The 25,999-nt window shown below is 45.7% G+C and overlaps 1 protein-coding gene across 4 annotated transcripts in view; it reads left to right on the forward strand.

Moving 5' to 3' along the window:
- EDC3 (enhancer of mRNA decapping 3) overlaps positions 1-25,681 on the forward strand; it is a 57,533-nt gene extending 31,852 nt beyond the window's left edge. For all 4 annotated transcript variants that reach the window (XM_053223722.1, XM_027067774.2, XM_027067775.2 and 1 more), the window contains 4 exons: positions 5,849-6,184; positions 20,460-20,613; positions 23,059-23,276; positions 25,195-25,681. In XM_053223722.1, the coding sequence (XP_053079697.1) occupies positions 5,849-6,184; positions 20,460-20,613; positions 23,059-23,276; positions 25,195-25,529 (1,043 nt within the window). In that variant the 3' untranslated portion in view covers positions 25,530-25,681. The remainder of the gene's footprint in view (positions 1-5,848; positions 6,185-20,459; positions 20,614-23,058; positions 23,277-25,194) is intronic.
- The last annotated feature ends 318 nt before the right edge of the window (positions 25,682-25,999 follow it).

Here is a 25,999-nt window from a genome sequence, read left to right on the forward strand (position 1 = left end):
CTTTACAATTTACAAGGGATGAAATAAACATGAAATATTTTTAAAGGAATATTTTATTAATGGTTCAAAACTTTCTTGCTTATTAAACATCAATACTTGGTTAGAACAGAGTGATTAGCTGTGAGTCACTCATTTTCTTAAATCTTGGTATACCACTTAAGAAAATAGTAACCATACTAGTTATTTCAGAAGAAATTTAATAGAATTGGTTAAGTAGGTGTTAGAAGACCAAAAAAGCAAAAAGAGACATTGAGGGAGGGGAAATAGGGAACAGGCTGCTGTTATCAGAAACTTGAAGTTCAGAGAAGAGGCTTCTCAGAGCTGGTGCCATTAGTTCCAGGGAGCTGCACTGAAGCTTGTTCTGTCTGCATGAGGCGGAAAGGAAAACGGGAGACCGGAACCGACTGCCAGGGCAATGCTGGTGTGAACAGCAAGCGAACAAGGAGGAGACAGTCCCGTGTCACTCCTCCTTCCTTGTTCCTTCCCCTCTCTTCACATGTCTACTACTGGTAGTGGGACCTGACAGGAGGAGAAATGCAGTTGTGGAGTCCCAGCCCAACACCGCAGAGACTGAGTGTGGAGTTGAAAGACTAATAAGTGACACCCTGAACACTTTGAATGAAACAGAGGTTCAAAGAACCAGTCCTGGGTTCAGTTAATTAAGAAATTAAAATTTTTTTCATCTCTGGAAAGGTAGTAGCTGAAAAAAAGGCAAAACTGGAAAGAATACCTCTCTCTGAGAGGCCTACTTTTCCTGTACAGGGTCAGATGTTAAATATTTTAGGCTTTGCCGGTCATGAAGTCTCTGTCTCACATACTTAACGTTGCTTTTGCAGCACAGAAGTGGGCTTAGACAATATGTAAACAAATGAGTGTGACTGTGTTCCAAGAAAACATATTTGCAGAAACAGCAGTGGGCTGAATTTGGTGAGCGCCAAACAGTTTGCAGACTCCTGATGTAGAATATACACTTAGGGTGAGGTTAATCAGTGATAGTCCATATGGATTCATGTTTGGAATAACCTTGATACTTTTTGAATTTGGGAGACCATCTTCTTAGATCGGATCAATTTTTTAAAAATTTCATTCTAGCTAAAGAAGACCTGTAAGAGGAATCGGAGAGGTGTTAGCTCTGCCATTCTTTTGTTCACTTATGATTGCATTATTAGTATTATCTTTAATGCATAGTTTCTTTATAGGAATCTTTTTTAAGCCACTTACTCATTTTAGTATGCTTTAGTAGCTAAAAATGTATATAGTTGCACAACAATGTGAATGTACTTAATGCCATTGAACTGTATACTTAAAAGTGGTTAAAATGGTAAATTTTATGTTAACGTACATTTTACCATAAAAAAATTGATGCAAGTCCATTTGCACGGATACACGTCCTGTTATGGAACATCACTCTTTCTTCCAACATCTCAAGTACTGGCAGTGATTGGCTGGCATGAAACCTCATAAGGGTGCCAATTTCTAGCTGAACATTAAATTCATAAAGCCTAATTTCTTATTCTTTTTAGTTGACAGAAAAAATAGAGTATGAAATATCTTCTCCCTTCATCCCAGTGGATCATCCTTTACACTCCTGGGTATGCCGAGACCACAGGGCCAGAGACCTGTTTTCTAATAGTATGCTTTGATTTATATTGAGGCAGAACATTAGTCCTGTATACTGGACTTTTTTCTCGTTCTTCCCCTGCCTGCTTCTATTGCTGAGGGTGTTACCCTGACCTTGTGTTTTCATGCCTGCTCTCCCATTCCTAATCCAGCTCTGCTTTTTTCATCCACATTTCTGTGATACCTCATATAAATTTCTGTTATAATTCTTACCACGTTGTATTTTAGTTGCTTGCTTATATATCACTCCTCCTTTAAAAAAAAAGTTTATTTATGTTACAGCACGAAGCGGGGAAGGGCGGAGAGAGAAACAGAATCCCAAGCAGAAGGAGCTCGATTCCACCACCATGAGATCATGACCTGAGCTGAAATAAAGAATCCCTTGCCCCAATAATGAACATTTGTGCTTCCTACAGTTTTTGCATGGGAAAAGGTCTCATGGCAACTTGTTGCCAGGGTTTTAATTTAAGAATTTATTTTTTTATTAAAATTTTTAAAAATTTATTTATTTATTTTAGAGAGTGCAAGCAGAGGAGAGGGGTAGATGGAGGGGGAGAGAGAGAGAGACAGACAGACAGACAGACTGGGAGAGAATCTTAAGCAGGCTCCACACTCAGCACAGAGCCTGACACAAGGCTTGATCCTACAACCCTGGGATCATGACCTGAGCCGAAATCAGAGTTGGACGCTCAATTGACTAAGCCACCCAGCTACCCCTCTCCTCCTTCCTTTTTGAGTAGCATGTCTTGGTTATTTACCTGGCTGTGGCACATAGCATGCTCTCACTAAATGTTTTTGTCAGATTATTAGAACTAGAACTTAACCCACATTTTGACAATCTTGTCATTGTTTTATAATCCAAGCTGTTGATGGTGGCTCAGCTAGATCTTCCTCTCCTTTATAATTTTGGCCAAGTTTAGTTATTTTCAGAGGCCTAAATCTCACCTTCCAGCTCAGCCCTTTTCTATACCAATATTTGGCAATAGGAAGACTTGGGGACACGAGTTATATTTGCACAGTACACATCTTTCAGAATAATTATTGCAATTGATCTTGCCAATGTTGATTAATTTGTTAAACAAATATTTATTGACTGCCTGCTGTGTGCTAGGAACTCTGCTGGGGATAAAACAGTGAGCATTTTACATACAAGGAAATTGAGATTATGTAACATGTTAACGAGAACTGCAGCTAGAGCCTAGGTGTCCTGGCTCCTCCATGGGGTAGAAGGGAGTTGCTGTGAGAAGTTAGAGCAGTATAGTTGGGATGCTGTATGTGAGGGAGTTTGCTCGTGATCATTCTAACCTCTATTTAAGTATTTTCAGTAATTAAAGATCTCAGTCTTTCAAAAGGAAGCACATCACATTTATTTAAACCATATTGGAGGTTCAGTTTGGCATACCATTAGCCTGGTCCACCCTTTCAGGATGGTCAGAGTATAAAGTCAATTCAGGATTCTCTAGGAGTGGATGGTCTGGAGAATTCTGTGGGATTTTCTGTCTTGGCTGCTAGAAGAGTAGTTGACTGATGTGTGGTGGCCAGATAGAGAGTGTCTGCTGTTCTGGTGTTGATGTGCATCTTGGTGTGGTCACTGTAGAATCAGGTCAGTATGATCCTTGTCGGTTGATGGTTCAGAAATTGCTTCCCTACAAGTATTAAATTCTGAGAAAAGATCACATTAAGAGATCTAGGGGTGCCTGGGTGGCTCAGTCAGTTAAGTGTCCAACTTCGGCTCAGGTCATGATCTCACGCTTGTGAGTTTGAGCCCCAAGTCAGGCCCTGTGCTGACAGTTCAGAACCTGGAGCCTGCTTTGGATTCTGTCCCTCTCTGTCCCTCTCCTGCTCGCGCTCTCTCTCTCTCTCTCTTAAAAATAAATAAACATTAAAAAAGAGAGAGAGAGATCTAAAAACAGGTTTATAAGTCAAAATACCAACTTACAGTGGTAGATGTATATCTGGCTCAAGATCTGGAATCTCTCTAAACCAGAGATTCCCTCCTGCTGGGTTCTAGGCTAAGACCACATTAAAAATTAGAAGGTTGTTTGCTTGGGAAGCATAGAATTCGGAGCCAGTTGAGTAGTATTTTTTTGTGAACTTCAGGTTATGAGGAGTTGATCTTCTTTTACTCTGGGGGTATTTCTCTCTTTACTCCTGGACATTTGGGGTCAAACCACTCAGACCTGTGGGAAGAGACTGCTGTACCCTTGCCCTTCCACTTTTCATTTTTTTTTTTTCAGATATTAATTTATTTTTTTAATTTACATCCAACTTAGCATATAGTGCAACAGTGATTTCAGGAGTAGATTCCTTAATGCCCCTTACCCGTTTAGCCCATCCCCCCTCAACCCCTCCCCCAAACCTCTGTTTATTCTCTATATTTAAGAGTCTTTTGTGTTTTGTCTCCCTCCCTGTTTTTATATTATCTTTGCCTCCCTTCCCTTATGTTCATCTGTTTTGTATCTTAAAGTCCTCATATGAGTGAAGTCCTATATTTGTCTTTCTCTAATTTCGGTTAGCGTAATATGCTCTAGTTCCACCCACGTAGTTGCAAATGGCAAGATTTCATTCTTTTTGACTGCTGAGTAATACTCCCCTGTGCGTGCATGCGTGTGTGTGTGTGTGTGTGTGTGTGTGTGTGTGTGTACCACATCATCTTTACCCATTCATCCATTGATGAGCATTTGGGCTCTTTCCATACTTTGGCTATCGTTGATAGTGCTGCTATAAATGTTGGGGTGCATGTGCCTCTTCGAAACAGCACACTTGTATCCCTTAGATAAATACCTAGTAGTGAGTGCAATTGCTGGGTCATATTGTAGTTCTGATTCTGTAGTTCTGTAGTTCTGATTTTTTGAGGAACCTCCATACTGTTTTCCAGAGTGGCTGCATCAGTTTGCATTCCCACCAGCAGTGCAAAAGAGATCCTCTTTTCTCCACATCCTTGCCAACATCTGTTGTTGCCCGAGTTGTTAATGTTAGCCATTCTGACTGGTGTAAGGTGGTATCTCATTGTGGTTTTGATTTGTATTTCCCTGATGAGTGATGTTGAGCATTTTTTTTTTCATGTGTCGGTTGGCCATGTGGATGTCTTCTTTGGAGAAGTGTCTATTCATGTCTTCTGCCCATTTCTTCACTGGATTATTTGTTTTTTGGGTGTTGAGTTTGGTAAGTTCTTTATAGATTTTGGATACTAACCCTTTATCTGATATGCTGTTTGCAAATCTCTTCTCCCATTCCGTAGGTTGCCTTTTAGTTTTGCTGCTTATTTCATTTGCTGTGCAGAAGCTTTTTATTTTGATGAGGTCCTGGTAGTACATTTTTGCTTTTGTTTCCCTTGCCTCTGGAGACATGTTGAGTAAGAAGTTGCTGTGGCTGAGGTCAAAGAGGTTTTTGCCTACTTTCTCCTCTGGGATTTTGATGGAACCTCTAGGATCTGTTGGAAGTGCTGCTAGGATTTTGATGGCTTCCTGTCTTACGTTTAGGTCTTTCATCCATTTTGAGTTTATTTTTGTGTATGGTGTAAGAAAGTGGTCAGGTTCATTTTTCTGCATGTTGCTGTCCAGTTTTCCCAGCACCATTTGCTGAGGAGACTGTCTTTATTCCTTTGGATATCCTTTCCTGCTTTGTCAAAGATTAGTTGGTATTACGTTTGTGGGTCCATTTCTGGGTTCTCTATTCTGTTCCATTGATCTGAGTGTCTGTTCTTGTGCCAGTACCATACTGTCTTGATGATTCCAGCTTTGTAGTATAGTTTGAAGTCCGGGATTGTGATGCCTCCAGCTTTGCTTTTCTTTTTCAAGATTGCTTTGGCTATTTGGGGTCTTTTCTGGTTCCATACAAATTTTAGGATTGTTTGTTCTAGCTCTGTGAAGAATGCTGGTGTTATTTTGATAGGGATTGCGCCCTTCCACTTTTTTGACATTCAGTTGTTAAAAAAAAAAAAAGCGTCTGTCATTACCAGTTTCCTTGTGAAGGGTAGAACTGGTTAGGATTTCCAGGAGTTGTACTTATTTTATATTTATTATTACTTAGGTAATATATGAAATCTATTATTCCAGGAGATTTGTGGTAGTTTGTGCTACTTAATACGATCTAGGAATAGCTTACCTTTCTTTACAGTCTTCACTTTGATTCCTGTAACACTCTCCATAAAGCACTAATGTATTTTCCACTTCCACTGAGCACTTACTGTCGGCATACTGACCTTAGTCCCTGTTTTTCCCTCCAGGGTCATCTAGTAGCAGACACCCAAATCAGGCAACTCCAAAGAAAAGTGGATTAAAGAATGGCCAAATGAAGAATAAAGATGACGAGTGCTTTGGGGATGATATCGAGGAGATCCCAGACACAGATTTTGATTTTGAAGGGAACCTGGCCCTTTTTGACAAGGCAGCTGTGTTTGAAGAGATTGATACCTATGAGAGGAGAACTGGTACCCGTTCCCGGGGCATCCCAAATGAAAGGCCTACTCGGTACCGCCACGATGAGAACATCCTGGAGTCGGAGCCCATTGTCTACCGGCGGATCACTGTGCCCCACAACGTGAGCAAGGAGTTCTGCACTGGTGAGTTGCACCAGGTCCGCTTTCCACCGGCTGCTCTTCCCTCTCCATTATGCCTGAAACACAGTGACCTAGATTCTGAATCAGAGGCTTGCAGTAGGAATTAACTAAAGTGGCTTTGCGGTTGGCTTATTATCATTGTCTCTTGGGAATTGTGGCTAATGTAGCATCCTAGCTATCACAGCATAGGGTAGGGGGCTGATTTCATGTCCATTTATATCCTACATCTGACAGGATCTGGTCTGCTCTTTATTTAGTGTGTTGTGATTAACAACTAAAGGCATAGGAGCCAACTAATCAGATCTTTGACTTTTCACTTTGGCTTGCCTATTACTGCCTTTACATTTTACCAGAGGTTCAACTCTGATTCACTAGTTGTTGGGGTAAAAAACAGTTGGAGATGGATGGTTGACACCATTGGCTAAAATTAGGGTTTTAATAAATTACGTTTGTTTACTATGCTGTCCTTATCTCCTGAGAGCCCTGGTCATCTGGAAGTTTGGCTAGTCCTAATTCTCATGTAACCAACTAGTGCCCAGGTAGTCACCTAGGTCACTATATTGGGTAGTCTAGTCTATTACCTCAATGGTTTTTAAGTTCCTTTTTCTTTTCTTTAAATGTTTATTTTATTTTGAGAGAGAGCATGAGCGGGGGAGGGGCAGAGAAGGAGACACAGAATCCCAAGCAGGCTCCAGGCTCCAAGCACAGAGCCTGACGCGGGGCTCAAACTCACAAACTGAGATCATGACCTGAGCTAAAGTCAGACGCTCATCCCACTGAGCCACCCAGGTGCCCCAAGTTTCTTTTTTTTATATGAAATTTATTGTCAAATTGGTTTCCATACAACACCCAGTGCTCATCCCAACATGTGCCCTCCTCAATGTTCATCACCCACTTTCCCCTCCCTCCCACCCCCCCTTCTCAGTTTTTTTTTAAAGGTCTCTTATGGTTTGCCTCCTTCCCTCTCTGTAACTTTTTTTCCCTTCCCCTCCCCCATGGTCTTCTGTTAAGTTTCTCAAGATCCACATAAGAGTGAAAACATATGGTATCTGTCTTTCTCTGTATGACTTATTTCACTTAGCAAACACTTTCCAGTTCCATCCACGTTGCTACAAAAGGCCATATTTCATGCTTTCCCGTTGCCAAGTAGTATTCCACTGTGTATATAAACCACAACTTCTTTATCCATTCATCAGTTGATGGACATTTAGGCTCTTTCCATAATTTGGCTATTGTTGAAAGTGCTGCTATAAACATTGGGGTACAAGTGCCCCTATGCATCAGCACTCCTGTATCCCTTGGATAAATTCCTAGCAGTGCTATTGCTGGGTCATAGGGTAGATCTATTTTTAATTTTTTGAGGAACCTCCACTCTGTTTTCCAGAGTGGCTGCACCAGTTTGCATTCCCACCAACAGGGCAAGAGGGTTCCTGTTTCTCCACATCCTCTCCAGCATCTATAGTCTCCTGATTTGTTCATTTTAGCCACTCTGGTGTGAGGTGATATCTCAGTGTGGTTTTGGTTTGTATTTCCTCTTTTTTTTTTTTTTTTTTTTTTTTTTAGTATTAGGATCTTTTCTTCAAACGTGGCATTTGAGGCAGATAAATGCAGCTGTGGAGAAGTGGTCTTCTTCACCCCTCTCCCTGTCCCTTCCACCCCAAACCACATTATTATCTGGGCTTCTGGGAATACAGTTTGAAAACCATTGTTACTGAAGGATCTTAAAGAACAAAGGAGGAATCATAATCATTTTAATTAAGTAGAGAAGGAACTAAGTACAATATTCATTTTGGTTTGAGGGTTTGAATATAGGGAATATAAATCTAGAACAGTAGTAGCAGTTATAGGAAGTATTATGGAGATGACTTAATTACATTTGGAGCAAAATCAGATGTGGTGTGGCTTTTTTGTAGACAGTAATAGGGTTTTGATGTATTTGGTTTGCTGAGTATAGAAATTTGCATGTGCTTTCCACGCTAAAACAAAAAGTAAGCCGACTCTGAGGCTAAGAGAGATTACCAAGTTATTTTCCATCGGTCACTGGCAGATTCTGGTGGGCATGCCTCTTTACTAAGGTAGTTTCCCTAAGTGGCACTGACAGTGTAACTTGCTGAACTCCTTTGATTTTTACCACCTATGCATAGGCAAACAGCCTAGCTCAGAATCAGGCTTAATTTGCCAGATTTTAAACTTTTCAAAGGCAGCTGTCATCCAACAGGTCTGATAGTACAGATTCTGCTATTTACCCCTATGGCTCCCCTTTTTTACTGCCCTCATTTGTAAAATAAGCTGCCTCTGCTGGTGGCTCTCTGAGCTGAGGTGGTTGGGCCATGCGGTTGTCATTTCCCTGAAATCCCTGAGCTTGGGGAGATATAGACTGCCTTGGAATGAAGTGGCTAAAAGGGAGGGAATGATAGACTCAGGAAAGATTCTCAGATCTAAAAAGAACCTGAGAAAACATTGCTAGAGTAGGCAAAGGGGAGGGGTGGGAGTTTTTTCCTACTATACATTCCACCTCCCTAACTTGCTTTTTGCACCTAGTTTAATTTAATGACCGAAGTAAAAAGTTCCCTCTCTTACGTGAAACTTTTCCAGAATTGCCATTAACAAACATACTACAAACCCCATGAGCTGGTCCTCAGCCAAGAACTCTGGTATGGCGGCTTGTGTATAGTGACCAGTTGTACCTGACTGAGGCATGACAGTGAGAGGAGGAGAGGCCCTGCAGCTTCATGCCATCTGGTTTTCCTCTTTGTCATCAATAGTGATCAGGAATGCAAATGAAGCCCTTTTGCCAAGCAGGGTCTATGCTGGAAGTAGAGCAAGCAAGCTGTTGCCTTGCGGAGCAGCTTCTCCTACAGGTGGTTTTCAACTCTGCTCCAGGAACAAGAGACAAGCCTCAAAGTAGGTTTTTACTGTTATTCAGATAGTGCACGGCTGGGGGCACTTTTCCACTTGGGTTTACTATGCAAATGTTACAGTTAGAATAAGGCAGACTATCTGGAATAGGTGGGGGAATAACCTAAGACCATCAAATGTTAGTGTTAAGTTACTCGATCACTTAGTATGATTTTCTCATTTTACACATGAGGACATTGAGGCCCAGAGAGATAAAGGCTCTTATAAACCTTATCTGTTATATTTCATTTTATCTTCCAAATGTGGATACGTTAAAAAGGAAGAAGAATATAGTATAAGAAGAGAAGGGCATGTAATAGCAAAATAGACTGCAGTCGTTTCTTTTTAGTATTCCCTCAGGAATGGGCCAGCTTAGATCAGCCTCTGTGGGGAGTGACTTGGCTGGCTCCCCAGCTAGCCTTTGAGCATTCGTGTCCTAGAACCCCAAATACCTTGTTTTCTGCTAATCCCCAGGGTAGCAAAAGAGCAACAACATGTTTACTACCCATTTGGTGATGACTTGGGTTTTGGGATTCTGACAGCTTGCTGCTGGTATCCAGCACACTGACTGCATGCTAAGTGGTGTCAACTGTTTCTAAGCCGTTATGTTGTCATTGCTTACTTACACTCCTCTTGGCAATCCTCTGCCAACTGTGTGTGTGTGTGTGTGTGTGTGTGTGTGTGTGTGTGTGATGGGGGCAGTGTTCTAAAAGGTCTGTTGATTGGGAAAACACGTTCAGGAAGCAACTAAATTTAGCTCTTTGTTTAACCCAAATCTTTTCTCTCTGGAAAGCCTTTTTGAGTCCTTTGATAGTGCTGTTTCCAACAGTCACAGATTGTCAGATATTCCTCCACTTGGACTTACCCTGCTAAATAACGATATCCAGGAGTCATATACTTGTGTGTTAAGTTTGGCTATAAATAGTGTGAGATGCGTGTGCGCTCTCTGTGTTTAGTGGTAAGCGGTCCCCAAAGAACACTAGTTAGGAGAGAGATAAGGCTTCGAAGTAGAATCTTTGCTCAACATTCATAATACTCTAAAAGAAATATTTACGACCATTTGGTCAGAATACTGTGCTTATTTTGTGTAAGTGACTCTAAGACCTTGCATTCGTTATTAAAATGTATCAGAAAATGGAAAGATACCATATATGCCTAGAGTCCTGTGAGCGTGGACATTAATTGCACTGGATATTGAGAAGCAGGAGAGGTCCTGAAGGCTGGGCTGATGAGGGACGGCTTCACAAAGGGAGCAGGACAGAAGCCTTGAAGCACTGGGCAATCTTCGCTAGGCAGAGAGGAAGAGGAGATGCGTGGGTGGGCTGGTAGGTGCTGGTGAATAGTGTGAAAGAGCCATGGGAGATTGGCCATTGTCTGGTTTGGCCAGGGCACTGAGTTTGCATGGGGGACTAACAGGAATTAAAAATACTTTGGACCGGAGCACAGAGCCTTGTGTGCATATGCTGTCCTTGTCCTGTGCCATAGAGAGCAGCTTAAGGGTTCTGAAAATGACATTATCTCAAATCTCTTTTAGGAAGACTTTTAGTCTACGAAGACTGGTCTCATGATAGAATTCAGCGTACAGTGGGAGGACAGAGGGATGAGAGCAGCAAGACTGGTTGAGCTCTGGACATAACTCATTACCAGAGGTTTGGGGCTCTGAGTGGAAGGAAAGAGCTGTGAGAGAAATGGTACAGAGGAGTGTGATGGTTGGAAACAGGTAGAAAAGGGTTGAGTGGGCAGGAGTATTGAAAGGCATCAAGCCCGTGGGGCAGGAAGAATGGCCGTGAGCGTCTAGTGGTAGTTAGACTGCGTAAGTCTGCAGTGGGCCAAGTCTGCATGGTTTTGTGATTTTTCTGCCCGCAGTGCTTTGTGGCTGAGCTCAGAAAAGACAAGCAGTAGAGTTACCTCACTGAGAGAGAGGTCAGGGAGTTAATGCAGGCTTCAGTGAGGAGGCATCTGTAGAGTCAGAGAGCAGAGTTATAGAGCCAAATTGGGGCTGCTGAGCCTATTTCCTTCTCTGTAAAGTGGGATAAAATTGTCAATTAAATGAGATCATGTGGAAAAGCAGCTAGTACAATGCCCAGCTTGTGATCGTTAGTCAGTATTTGACTTCAAATAGAATTGCAAAGCCTGCCTCAGTAAGGTTATTTCAAAGCATCTACATTTATAAAATTTCTACCACGTGCCAGGCACCGTTCTAGACCCTCTGGGTAAGTCATTAGTCATTGTCTGCCACCTCAGGGGCTTCAGGAGTAACTAAATGTGTAAACAAATAATAGAACTGTGTACAAGGTTTAGAGGCGGCAGAAAGGGGATGGTGGGAACCTGTTTTAGGAGAAGCAACATCATTGTGATCAGTGTTATAGTATTGAAAGTTCATTGGGTATTTATGATGACTATGTCACGGGCACCATTCTGAGTACTTCACGTGCTTGTCACAGTTTTCACAGCACATCTGTGAGATTGCCCTGTTCTCCTTGTTTTGTTATTCCCATTTTGTTGGCATTAAGTGGTCCAGTAAACCTTTCAGTCAGGAATGACTTTAAAGTGTCTCGAATTCTTCATTTCCTGAGTTCTAATAAATTCTTCTTGGGTATATTTATTTAAGAACCCTTCCTATTGGGTAGAATTCTTGTTTAACTTCTGCCATTTGTTTTCCACTGTGTAGCCTTCTTCAGCCCTCTAGTATTTAGAAGCCCAGATGGGAGGCAGTGGGGGGGGGCTGTTGGTGCAGGCCCCAAATCTCTGCAGTTGTCCCATTTGCTTTGTCTGAAGGATGTTTCTTTGCCACCATACTATCTGCCCACTGAGATTTGAGGAGCAGCAAATGTATGAGGAGGATGACCGGAAACGAGTTACTATTTACTGTCTTGCAGAACGATCAAGTCAAAGTTGAAGTGGGGCTCTCTGGTCTGAGCTCCCTTTGCGTCCATTACCACTTACCCATGCCCATTTGTCTTGGTAAAAGTAGTTCTGGTTCCTACTTCGAAGGGGAGCTGCTGGTGAAGCCACAGTTGGTTTGTTCCTGCTGCTTTATGGCTTGCCTCTTTATTCTTCCCACCTTGGCTAACTGAGTCTTTCAGCTTCAGTGGGCATGTGTCTTGCTGTCAGGACAAGCTTGACCTTCGGCATTTCAGGCTGGCAGTTGTCTTCCACACTGGCGTTCCATTTCTGCCTCTGAGCTCTGGCTGCCTGCTTCTGCCTCTTGTCACTGAGAGTCCCTTAAGAAGTATTCTAATCCTTTCAAGACCAGCAGTGTTCTTCTCTCTTGAAGAACAGGTAAACAGGAAATCTGCTTTGGGTTTCTATGTGTGTTCAGTAGGAATTCAGAAAGAAATAAATCTCTGAGTTTAGAAGTGGCCACTGAAGAATTTTACCGTAAGGGTAGTGAGACTTCCTTCAGCGCTTGTGCTCCTGAGAGCTACAGGGACACATCAGGAGGTAAAGTCTAGGAAATGTTCTGGATCAAAACGCCTGCACTAATACACCTGTGCTGTGCCAAGTGCCACCATAATTTTGCACTGAACAGAGTTAACCTAGTTTTTTAAAATTGTGTCTCTGCTAGCAGACTTCCTCGACAGTGACCTGGTTGATTTTAGGAACCTCAGATTCTAACAGAGTTGGGGGAGTAGTCAAACCCTTTAGTATGTTGTCCTTCAGAGTTTGGGGGCCTGGGTAATCAGGTAGATACTTGTCTTAGGCCTGAGGGGCTTCGTTGTAGTCATTGGCAATCTCATGAGGTTTTAGAGCAGTATTGTTAAGACGGTGTCTTGGCTAGACCCTTCCCCCAGTAATGAACATTTGTGCTTCCAATACAGTCTTTGCATGGGAAAAGGTCTCATGACAACTTTTGCAAGAGTTTTAATTTAAGAATTTATATATTTTTAGTTAAATTTTTTTAAATTTATTATTTTTTTATTTTAGAAAGTGCAAGTGGGGGGGGGTGGAGAGAGGGAGGGAGTCTTAAGCAGGCTCCACATTTAGCGCAGAGCCCGATGCGGGGCTTGATCCCATGACCCGGGGATTATGATCTGAGTTGAAACCAAGCCACTTAATTTAATTTCACCAGGTGCCCCTTAATTTAAAATTTAAAATTTAAACTAAGGCCTGGAGGGTCCGGAAACTTGGTATATATTATGATCTCACAACTGAGCTTTGATATATCAAAAGCTGCCAGTTGGTCATTTTATTGTTTTTTTTAGAAAATGATTTGGTCTTTGTGAATGTGACCACTTTGCCAATATGTATCCTCTTCCCATTTCAGAGCCACAGGTGTCTAGCCAGAGTGAAGAAGGAGTTTGATTTCAACATATGCACCATCCACCATCCTCCTTAAATTCGACATACCGCAGCTAAGTCAGTCGTCCCTTCCCAGCATCCTTGCCTCTTTCCCATTCCTTGTTCCTTTCAGTGCAATCGCCGTTCTTTAGGTGCCTGGCATAAAATAGGCAGCCACCTTTGCCTCTTCCTTCTCATAAAAATTCATGACTAGAAAGGATCCTAGAGGCCATTTTTCTTCCTCCCCTCCCCTCCCCTCCCCTCCCCTCCCCTCCCCTTTTTTCTTTCTTTCTCTTTCTTTTCTTTTCTTTTCTTTTCTTTTCTTTTCTTTTCTTTTCTTTTCTTTTCTTTTCTTTCTCTCTCTCCCTCTCTCCCTCTTTCTTTCTTTCTTTCTCTCCCTCTTTCTCTTTCTTTCTTTCTTTCTCTCTTTCTCTCTTTCGCTCTTTCGCTGTCTTGCTCTCTCGCTCTCTCTCTTGCTTTCTTTCTTGAAGGCAGACTGTAACATGCAGCACCTCATTTGGTCTCGAAAGCTTGACTCCCCTATGTTCTCCTACAAATAGACCTTGAGAGCTTGTGTGGAGGCTCTAGCAGGGGAGCCACCTGTATACCCTTGACCCAAGAACGGCCCTCCTCTATTGGGGAAGGTCGTCCTCTTCACCCAGCTCGCAGCTTCGGGAGGGATGCACATGGAAAGGTGAGGAAGAAAGGGGACACCTGCCTAGCCAGCCAGACCAGCCAAATCAACCCTGGAGATCTGTGGGGTGACAGATGTCGTAGCCCGCGTGCCCTCACATCCTTTTTTTTCCTAATAGCAGATGTAGTGATTCCTTCTGTAGCAGCCCTGGCAAGGAACTTTTGTTTATCCTCAGTATTCATTTTGGCTTCAGGCTCTCCTATTCCTACAGAGTCGCCCATTGAAATGGTCATGGCTTTTTAGTTTCTTGTGCTACCCCACAGGTTCCCTGTGTCATCTGATACCAGTTCATAGTCTTTCTGTCTTCGTTAACTTCTCCCTGCATAAAACAACTTGGCCTTTAAAGCCTTCTGAACTCTGGGCCCGCCTGCTACTCTAAGCCAGCCTTCATGTCAGCACCGGGGCTGCAGGAAGGGAAGTTTTCATCTGCACGTGTCACACAGATTCCAGCCTCTGGACTTTTGTTCATGGCTCCTCCCCACCGCATCTGGAGTACTCTCTCTCCTGTCATTCTGGCTACAATCCTGCCTGTCTTTCAAGGCATAGTTCAGATTGAGAATTGATACCTACCGTTTGCAGCCCCTGATTTGAAATCGATACATGACACTTGTGCTCAAGACCACAGTTCAGTCTGTGTATTCTCTGGTATCTGCACATATTTTTTGTTTTCAGCTAGATCATAAGACTGTGGGAACAGGGTCTTTTTTCATGTTCTTTGTATTTACTCTGTCTTTTGCCACTCCCCACCCCACCACTGGCTTGAAGCGTTATTACTCTGCCCACATTCGTTGGTCCTATTTGAAGGCACTTAATTAACTTTCTCTTTTCTACCCCCCAACTTTTTTACGTTGGAAACAATTTCAAACTTTCAGAAAAGTTGCTAGAATAGTATAACGAACACCAATGCGCTTTTTGAACACCATGCGCTTTTCCTTTAGATTCACTTAACATTTTGCCACATTTACTTTGTATATAAATGCAAGTACACACCTGAACCTTTGAGGTTTAGTTGGAGCACTCCTACTTCCTTCCATTACCCCTGCTTGCTTCCCTGTGCGCTCAGCACGGTGCTGTGTGTACAACCACACGGTGAGATGGCTCTCAGGAAACTTTAAAAAAAAATTTTTTTTTTCAACGTTTTTATTTATTTTTGGGACAGAGAGAGACAGAGCATGAACGGGGGAGGGGCAGAGAGAGAGGGAGGCACAGAATCGGAAACAGGCTCCAGGCTCCGAGCCATCAGCCCAGAGCCCGACTCAGGGCTCAAACTCACGGACCGCGAGATCGTGACCTGGCTGAAGTCGGACGCTTAACCGACTGCGCCACCCAGGTGCCCCTGGAAACTTTTAACCCAAATGTGTCCTCATGTTCACTCCATATCCACAACTTTCCAGTTGTCCCAGTAGTGTCCTTCGTAGCTGTGTTTATAGTCAGCAGTGGTGCATTACAGTTAGTTGTCATCTCTCGTTTGTTTCCTTTTAACCAGGACGATTCCCACAACTTTTGTTGTCTGTTGTGATATGGACATTTGTGAAGAGTCTAGGCCAGTTGATTTGCAGTATACTCCTTAGTTTTATTTACTGATTGATTGTTTCCTCTTGATGTGATTCGTGTTAACACATTTTTCCCAGGATTTTGGTGGGGCTCTGTTCTATTCAGGGTATCACATCATAAGAATAGACAGTGTCAGTTTGTCTCACCACTGGGGCTGACTTAATCACTTGGTAAGGTATTGTCCACCGGATATCTTCTTCATAAAGCTCCTTCTCCCCTTCATAATTAAGAAGTAATCTTGTCAGGAAGTCCTTTACACCCTTGAGTCCAAGGCTTGTTCCAGTGGAGCTTTAACCTGAAGGAATGAGGTCCATTGTGGACAGGGCGTTGGTCTAGTTGTTGTAAATGGAGGAAGGAAGACGTGAGGAGAGAATCCAAAACCTCTTACCCACACTTAACCTTTGGTTACAGCTGGGCTCTTGTCCAGCTGCAGAATGGAAGGCGCTGAGGCTGTTTTTTATAGGTGTCCTTTCCCATTCATTTGTTAATTCAACACCTATTGATGTAGACCCTCCACCAGGCCCCGTGCTAACACTGAAGGTACAAAGAAGAACAGGTTACAGCAGCAAATGAGACATACATGGTCCCTGCCTTCATGGAGTTTACAGTCTGGCCAAGTAGATAGTCCAAAACAAAAAACAAAACAAAAAACAAAAAAAAAATCCCCAGTTGTTTACAAGTTGTATTCAGCACAGTGAAGGAAATAAGCAGCATGCTGAGACTGAGGGCTCTTTAAGCTGAGACCTGAAGAATGAGGAACCAGCCTTGAGTGTGGGTAGAGCATTGGAAGAGAGAAGAGAGGCCCCAGAGAGGGGACAGGCTTCCTAAGGCCAGAAGGGAGTTGAGGTGTTTAGGAGCCAAAAGGCAGCCAAGGTGCCTTGGAGCAGGCAGCCAAGGTGCCTTGGAGCATGGTGGGAGTTGGGATTTAAGGTGAAAGGGGTAAAGTGAACAGGGCCCAGATCATGGGCCCTAATAAAGAGTATTAAGAGTATTTAGGCTTCCTGTAACACATTCTTCTTTCAGGGATACACTGGACACCAAATTTCATTTTGTGGTAGCTTTAATGTAAATCTACAGGGGCTTTCTTGTACATTGGGTCTGAGGGTATTAACTTACCAGTGGTTTTTACTCCAAAGAAGAACCAGTGTGTTTAACTACAGAGAACAAACCGATGGTTATTAGAGGGGAGGTGGTATGGGGATGGGTCAAGTAGAATGACGGGGATTAAGGAGTGCACTTGTTGTGAGGAGCACTGGGTGATTAAAATAAAAACTTCAAGGGCGCCTGGATGGCTCCAGTTGGTTGAGCGGCCGACTTCGGCTCAGGTCATGATCTCAAAGCCCGTGAGTTTGAGCCCCGCGTCGGGCTCTGTGCTGACAGCTCGGAGCCTGGAGCCTGTTTCGGATTCTGTGTCTCCCTCTCTCTGACCCTCCCCCATTCATGCTCTGTCTCACTCTGTCTCAAAAATAAATAAATGTTAAAACAATTAAATAAAATAAAATAAAATAAAAACTTCAAAACAAAACCCAACCAGTGTGATGATATTGCCCCACAGTTGAGTGACCACCACAAAATGGAATCAGCATTCATAGCCCCGGAGAAATCACCATGCCCGTTAATGAGCTGTGCTCCTCATTGATAAGACCTGGGATGCACACAGCCTTTCTAACCAAAGGGCCATGTCTGTGTGAGGATTGAGTTTAGATCTGAGATGACACTTTGTGGTGGGAGCCTTGTTACATAACTGAAAGGCTGGGAGGTTTGAGGGACAGGGAGGGATGTACATGCAGAGGCCGCTGGAGAAGGTTTGGACATGGTGCTTGAGGGTGTGAGAGTGTGTATATATGTCCATAAGGGAGGCAGAGGCCTGAAATAGTATGTAGTGGAAGGAGCCGTGTGGAAGTGACAAAGGCCTGAAGAAGGGGAGGCCACAGCAGGCACCGGGCTACTGGCCAACGAGGCTGTATTGCTCTCGCAGCTTTGTGCTGCAGAGTGAGCTCCTAGCCTGTATGGGGTGTGCCTGAGTCGTTTTCCTTGATACCTTAAGGTTAATTAGATCCTAAGATGTGCTCTTCTTGTCACGAACTGGCTATAATCCTGTCCCCCTTTCTGGTTTCGCCGACAGCTGTAAAATACATACTAAGAGAAACCTTACCAACTGATCTTACTGCTTTGGTTCCTGAACAATAAGGATCCACCTTCCAACCCAAACATAATTAGGCTTGGCTCGTGTTCAGGTTTGGCAGTGTTATTGTTTGCAATTTACACGCTATGTTCTTGGTTCCCTTCCTTTGGAGTTTATTTTATTCCCTCTGCCTGTTTCTGATAAGCCAGTCTGACTGGTTGGACTTTGTGTGTGAATGTGGAAAAGGAACATTTTGTGGTGCTTGCACATTCCTTTCAGAGAAACTGAGTAGGGTATGGTGGAATCCTAGACCCTGTAACTGGCAGACTGAGCAGGAAGGAATCCCGGCCTTGTCTTTCCCTAGGCTACAAAGTGTGCCGGTTCGTCAACGGTGACCCCCTCACCCCACTTCCCCGGCCCAGATCAGTGAGAGGCTGGTCATTGATGTGCAGCTCTCTGCTGTAGCATTTAACCAGCCAGGGTTTGGGGTAAGCTCTCCTCTCCCTGTACTGTGAGTTCTGTACCCTTAAGTGCCGAGGAGACAGGTAGCAGAAAATGCTCAGTCTGCCTCCAGAGAGCCCTCAGAATGGGAGAGGGGGTGCACATGCACGCAGCACACGACGTAGACCCAGAGAGAAAGCTTGATTTGTAGGGTGGCAGGCTCAGACTCACTGCCTTGATCCGTTTCAGATCCAACAGCACATAACTGGGTGAAGAAGTGCACAGGCTCGAGGGAAAGCTCTCTCTTGCGTGACTTTGCAGGTAAAGAGGGGTTTGTAGTAGGCGGGTGCATGGCTTGTCTGACAGGTTAGGGTTGTTAGTGACTTATGACTCCCGAGAGTTCCCTGGACCTTTTCCCACCACTATCAATGGTTCCTAATTAGTTCTGATAATATGTGCGTGTCTGGAGCAGGCCGTAAAAACGACTGTTTTAATCAGCTGTTGACATGCAAGGTCAGGCTGCAGCCTCCCTAGAACTGACATTTCAGAGAGTGGGAGAGGAGACAGCCTGTGTTCCTAATGGCGCTGTTTGTGCCAAGGCGGGAGTAGGACTCAAGCAGGTGGAGGGGTTCGGGTAACCCGCAGGATAGTGTCAGTGTGGATGTGTAGACTTCTTGTATTATCATCATTATATAAATTATTATTATTTCACCTTCCCTTGAGAGGATGTAGACCTTGGTGCTTTGGGTTCAGTCTTTGTGCTTGGGTTTCTGTTGTTCAAATGTACCAGTCTCATTCTGTGTGGTTTTAAGAATCTGTGTAGGGAGGACTGGATCCCTGGTAGAACTTCAAGAAATTATTCCTGAAATGATCAGTGAGGAAGACAAGTTTTTCTATAGAGGGTTCTGGAACCAGTAGGATAATGATGAACTTCTTGACAACTCCTACCATAGAGTTAAGCCAGACCAGAAATAGCACCAGGATTGCATCGTGTGTATGTTTGAGTACTTGATGAGAACCCACCTCTGTTGATGAATGTTGCTGAGACAAGTTGAAGAGGTGGGGGGCCAAAGAAGTGAAAGGTTTTATTTCCCTGCTTTGAGGAGTTTACAGTCCAGTATAGATGAAGACACAGGATCTAAAAAGGCACCTGATCCAGCCAGACAAAACTAGTTACCTGCAATCCCATGATGCCTTGCCAGTTGGAGTCTGTGTGTATCAGTCTGTTGGTCCGTAAGGCCAAAATGGGACTCTTTGGCAAAAGTCGAAAGACTGCTCCCTTGGGGCCAGTCCAGTGGCTTCTAGTATTTGTAAGGTGGCATCGGTTGTCAAGATGAGCTGCCCATTACAGATCACAGTTTTTTACTTCGGCATTTCTTTCCTGTCCTGGTTTTCCTGGGCCCTGAAACAGCTCCTGGTGTGTTGGAACTGATGCAGGTAAGACTCTTTCAAGTGTACCAGCTACTGCAGACCTCGGCCTCACGAAACCAAATACTTTCCATGGTGTGCTTTCAGTGACTGTGATTCTCCCTAACATTTATTGAATTTCTTTCTTTCTTTATGGCAAATAAAATGTTGAAGATTCTTCTCAGTAGCTTGCTTTTTTCTATGTACTCTTTCCCTGAGGTAGAAGTGTTAGGTTACACTCAACCCCAGATGGGGAGAAAACGACAAATTATTTGAGGAAACAAGTTGCTCGTTGAATTTCTTAAGCAAAGAGGAAGGACAGGGTAGAAGAGAGGAGGAGGAGGAGGAGGAAGAGGAGGAGGAGGGAGCAGATGGGAGCAAGTCATCCGGCCTAGACAGTGAGCAGCAGGGAGCAGAGTGTCAGGAGGCTTAGTGTCTGTTCCACTTCTGGGGAAGAAGTCCTGCTTGTGAGGACTAGCCCCACTGCCACGGATGGCGTTCCCCCCACTTTGGGAAAAGCGTGTTCCCTTCTGACGTGGCTGATAGGTTGCTGTTACATGCTGTGCTGCCTTTTCTGGGTAGTAACAAAATTGATCTTGGTAGACTTGGCTTTTATGGCTAAAGCTAAATTGCTAAGAGCGCTGAAGCTCGCCTCTGCTCTTTGGTAACGTGAACAAGTTGTTACTCCCTTCCCGTCCACTACTTGAGCCCTGGAGGGCTGCATAGCACACCCCGGTCCCGATCAGGCAGATGGGCCAGGGGAGGGTTGGTCTTACAGTCTTGGCTTTCACAGAATTCTGGATTGAGTACACCCACTTGTGGATCTGGTTTCCTGTTATCACTTACCCTTTCTCTCCTCACCTCCTTTTGAACTGCAGACTCGGGCCTGGTTGTCCCAAGTGTTTCCTATGAGCTGCATAAAAAGCTGTTGTCTGTGGCCGAGAAGCACGGGCTGACTCTGGAGCGGAGACTGGAGATGACAGGGGTGTGTGCCAGTCAGATGGCATTGACCCTACTCGGAGGACCCAACAGGTAAATAAATGCCTCCAGACTGGCAGGAGACAGAATGGTGGGCAGGTGCTGCTCGCCGAGGAGTTTGTCAGTGTGAGTCCCTCTGTGAAGTCACTTTCCTGGGTGCTGCGAGGGGTTTTTTGCCCCTCTTAACCCTTTGACCCTTTCTCTCCCTGGTAATAGCTGGTTCATGACACTCCTGCTGGCCACCAGAGGCCTGCCTTCTGTGAGCCTTCAGAGATGCAGCCTTTGGCACTTGTCATTCACTTCAGACAGGCTGGGATACAAATCAACCCCAAGTTCCATATCTGAGAACTTCTGGAGCCACCCTGACAACTGGGTGTGAGAGCTGGAGTTCGGTGCCTTCCTACCTGCCCTTGGGCCCAGATATCAAGAGCAGTGCTTAATTTTATTTGTGGTCATTTACTGAGATCATGCGTCAATCCTTGTGCTAGGACTAGGGACACAAAGAAGAACGAAATACTGCTCCTGCCCTCTGGAAGGCTGCTGAGGTCTCCAGAAAGTACGATGCTGTGGTAGAGGAAGCAAGAACGTACAGGAAGCCACAGTCCTACTCCAGGCTGGGCAAGTCAGTTGTCCTACCTGGAGCAGCAGCATCTAAGCTGCGTCCTGCGGAGAAGGGGGAATTCACCAGGGCAAGCAGGAAGGGAGGGCAGGAGCAGGTGTCGGGAGGGAAGGCGCCGAGGGCAGAGGGAATTGAGGGCATGGGAGTGGCCGGGATCTGGAAAGTCACTCTTGTGTGCTGGAAAGTAGGGCTTTGGACCAGCTGAGCAGTTGGGAGCTGCCGAAGAAACAGCAGTGTGGGGGCAGGGTGCGAATGTCCTCACCAGGTCACATTCCTCTCCAGCTGGCTTCTTGGGGCCGGTTGTCCTTGTGCCTGTCTTCTCCCTGCGTTGGAACTCTCAGGAGGCCACCTCCAGCTCCTTTGCAGCAGTTGCTGGTTTTCCTTTGAGAAAGATCACCACAGCCAGTAATCTTTGTCATGTGTGTGGGGTCCCATATGGTTTATCACCGTGCTTGCACAACAGTGTTGAATTTGATCTTCATAACTTCACTTCGAAGGTAAATCTAGCCTGGTGTTTGAGGCTGAGCAGGCTGAGGCTCACAGAGCTGTAAGACTTGCCACGTTGACACTGCTGGTACTTGGTGGAGCCGGTCTCCCGCCCAGATAGGCCTGGACTCTGCCCCCTGCCGTGGGGTAGGCGGTGCCATGGTCTGCTTTGAGTCCTGACAGGGTGCCTCTGTGAGAGGAAGAGTCCGTTTCAGGAACAGACACGGGTGAGTCAGACGCCACAGCGCAGCAGTATCTGTCCGAAGGGAGAAGTACTTGTCGTATTTCCTTAAGATTCAAACGTAGTGGGGGAAATGAAATGGTTTGGTGTATAGGTAGGGTGCATTGCTAAATTCCCTAGAATTTATTTGGAGGACAGAGGTTTCCTTTTTGACTTGAACAGCATCTGTCATCTTCCTCCCTTTGGGAGAGTAGGTGACGGTCACTGCTAAGCAGGGACCTGAGCCTGTTTTTTGCTGTCCGTCTCTAGTTGCCTTCTGCCCTGGAGGCAGAGCGTACTGTCTGTGGGTTGGGAACAGCTCCAGAGTTAATCCTCCAAACCTCCTTACTTGTGGCTCAGCTTTGAATGGCAGGAGCTGGAAATGACTTCGTCAGGAAGTGGGTATCCAAGGGAGCTGCCAGCCTAGGAGACCAGGAAGCCCCGAGCCTGCTGCCTCCTCTGTGACCAGTGCTATAATGTGCCAGGCCCTGTTTAAATGCTGTCTATACCTCCATTGATCCACACAGCATTCTAGGGAAGAGGTACCATCCATACCTACAGTGTTGCCCTTATTAGCTTACTGGCAGCTTGGTAAAGAGAACTTGGTTTGGCAACTGATTGAGGACGATTTAGAACTGCCATTTTCAGTACTTGCTCTGAGCTTCTTAGGAGTTGAGCCAGAGTAATCCTGGAAGACATGAGCCTTGAGCTGGATCTCAAAGAAAACGTGGGTCAGAATTTGACAAGGAGAAGCAGGAAGGAGCCTTACAGGTACAGGACACAGCGGGGCCAGCCTTGCTTCAGTGGAGCAGCATGTTGGGGAAGAAGAGTGAAAGCTGTAGAGGTAGAGAAGCGTCTTTGCTAAGCAGGATTTGGACCTCACAGGACACAGAAACAGTTCAGTGGTTTGATCGGAAAGCAGTGTTCTGGCAACCGTGTTATATGGAACAAGATCTGGGTGAACTGCCTAGTGAGAGGACCCAGCAGATGAAATGACACTGATGTGTGGGACAGGGCCAGTGCCACCCTGTAGACCTGGGATGCTGTGGATTCTGGCCCCCTCGGGGCCTGGGACTGTCAAAAACTCTGAGAGCAACGGGTGCACTCGTCTGGTTTAGGGTGCAAGGGATTGGCAGGTCTGCAGCTGATAGCGCTTATTTACCTTCTGTTCCAGGTTGAATCCCAAAAATGTTCACCAGAGGCCTACAGTGGCCCTGCTGTGTGGCCCCCATGTGAAAGGGGCTCAGGGGATCAGTTGTGGAAGGCATCTAGCCAACCATGATGTCCAGGTCATCCTCTTCCTGCCCAACTTTGTGAAGATGCTGGAGTCCATCACCAACGAGCTGTCTCTCTTCAGCAAGACCCAAGGCCAACAAGTATCTAACCTCAAAGGTGAGCATTTGCTAGGGCTGGGCTAATATGGCAAGCCCCCGCGCACCCACCCACCCCCGCCCCGCCCCCTCTTGGAGCTTGGTGGTCTGGTGCTGCCGCCCAGTGGTGGCATGTGGAAAAGCACCACAGGTGTAAAGTCTGTTCTGTCTGTAAGTTTTCGTGCATAAAGGAAGTACTTAGGGTATTGACCTGCCTACTTCCCATCCCTTCACTGTCCTCCCTCTCCCACTTCTCATATGGAGAGCTGGGGACCCATTTGTTCATTTTACAGAACAGGCACTACTCCTGACACTGAGGATGGTGGATTTTTTTTTTTTTTTTTTTTAAATCCATGCTTCATGGACTTAGGTTCTGGTTAGGACAGACAAAGAGACAAATAAGTAACGTTTCCATTAGGTCAGATGGTGGTCAGTGTTACGGAGACAAAGCAGGGAAGGGAGCTAGAGAGTGTTGGAGTGTTCGAGAGCTGGGTAGAGAGTAGCAGAGACCTTTTAGGGTCTGGTTGTAAAGAAAGGACCTGTGGATCACTATAAGGGTTTGAATGTTAACCCTGGGTGAGATGGAGAATCACTGGAGGAATAAGTAGAAGGAAGATAGAATCCATCTCAGGTCCCAAATGATCATTCTGGCTGCTGTTTGGAAGTAGACTAGAGGTTTACAAAGAGAGGTGTTAAGAGGCTCCTATGATACACTGGAACACAGACTGGTGATTCTGGTAGAGGAGGTGAAGGGTGGTCGGTTTCTAAATCAGTTTTTAAGCTAGAGGCTGCAGATTGGATATATGCAATGTGACAGGGAAGGGTTAAGAACGACTCCAAGGTGTTTGGAGCAAAGTGATTGGAGAGGGTTTCAGTGTGAGCTGGGGTGGAGTGGAGAGAAGAAATAGGAAGAAAGGGCTTTGCCAGGGGTCAGATGGCAAGTTGGGGCCAGACCCTGGGCCAGAACCTCAGTCTCCTATCAGGCCAGGCTCCTGTGTGCACATAGAACGTAAGACAGCACTCTTACTGTTGTTGAGAGCCTAATGGCCCACAGGGACATCCCCCGACCCCTCATCATGGTGGCTTATTCTAAGTAAGGAAGCCCTGAGTCCATAATTGAGAAATATCATTTCTTTAGGCCAAGAGCCAGGAAGGGGGCCTGCTGTGGGTTCCCCCTCTTGAGATCTGTAACATGATGCCCTTTTCCAGGTAGTTCTTCCTCTGGCTACCCAAAAAACCTTCCTTTTTCAACTCTAGACGCTAAGTCTGAGAATGGTCTGAGTTTGGTCTGATTTCTTCTATTCTCAGTTTATCCTCTTAGGTTGGTCAAGACTTAACATACTTGTTGAGACCTCTGTTTTTATGCTGTCCCAGAGGCTTGGTTTGAGCAGGGAAGCTTTTTTAAATGCATGGAGAAGTGATAGGTTTCCCTCTCCATTCTTAAGATTGGGCTGGAAGGACGGCCCATTTCCATGAGATGGGAGGGCGGGATGAGCAAGGCCCAGCTGGTTCCTGAGGTGTGAGTAGGCTAGCCCAAGGCAGAATAAGTAAGCGTGTGTTCTCTTCTGGCCTGCTTGCAGTTCTGGGGCCAGTCAGCCCATTTCTGCTGGGCTCTGGGCAGGGCTCCCCCTTCTCAGAGCTTAGCGGATGTGCATTCCTGTGCCCAGAGGTGGCCTGCACAGCCATCAGGACAGTGCTTCGGCCTGGGGGTCTGTGAGAGGTCAGTGGTCCGTCGGGCTGACGTGCCCTTGGTCTCTGGTGCCCAGCCCAACTAGGCCTTGGAATTTCCGGAGCCTGACCCAGTCTTGAGAAAGCCAGCCTGTGGCGAGGCTCGGAGTGGTGTCAGAACAAGGTACCCTTGGGGCCACGTGGGCTCTAGTCCCTACCTGGGCTGCTCTCTACTTAAAGCGATTCCCAGATGGTGCTCTTTCCACCTGCAGATCTGCCCACTAGCCCCGTGGACCTAGTGATCAACTGCCTGGACTGCCCCGAGAATGCCTTCCTGCGGGACCAGCCCTGGTACAAGGCAGCTGTCGCCTGGGCCAATCGGAACCGGGCACCGGTGCTCAGCATAGACCCTCCTGTGCATGAAGGCGAACAGGGCATCGATGCCAAGTGGTCACTGGCTCTGGGCCTGCCTCTACCACTGGGGGAGCGTGCGGGCCGCGTCTACTTGTGCGACATCGGCCTCCCCCAGCAGGTGTTCCAGGAGGTGGGCATCAGCTACCACTCACCCTTTGGCTGCAAGTTTGTCATTCCACTGCACTCTGCCTAGAGGAGCTCTGGGCGCTGCAGTCCCCTGCTGCTCCGGACACACTGAACTTGACAACGAACGCCTTAAGGATGTGAAGCTTCATGGACCTTGTTAAATTTTTTCGCTTTTGGATTTGTTACTTCTGTGAGAGAACAGATCATATTTAAAAATGACCTGTCACCTGCCCTTAGCCGGGGAAGGCTTTCCCACTGGGTGTGCGCTGTGGGTGGCAGGCTGAGTGGCTCTAGGCATCTCTACACTTGGCCCCCTTCGCGGCTGGGTGGGGCTTTGTTTACAGACTTAGGCAGCTCACAGACCCGTGTTTCAGGTTTACAGTCACTGGGGCCTGGGCAAGCACCTTGTGGGATGGGGTGGGTCCTGTTTGGGGGCCCATCCTTGCCGGAGCTTGCGACTTCATCTCCCCTGCTTCCCTAGCCGGGCAGCCCCACCTTCTGATCATGTCGAAGTGGCTGTGCTGCAGTTGCCCGCTA

Source organism: Acinonyx jubatus, chromosome B3 (assembly GCF_027475565.1).
Source record: "Acinonyx jubatus isolate Ajub_Pintada_27869175 chromosome B3, VMU_Ajub_asm_v1.0, whole genome shotgun sequence".
NCBI lineage: Eukaryota > Metazoa > Chordata > Mammalia > Carnivora > Felidae > Acinonyx > Acinonyx jubatus.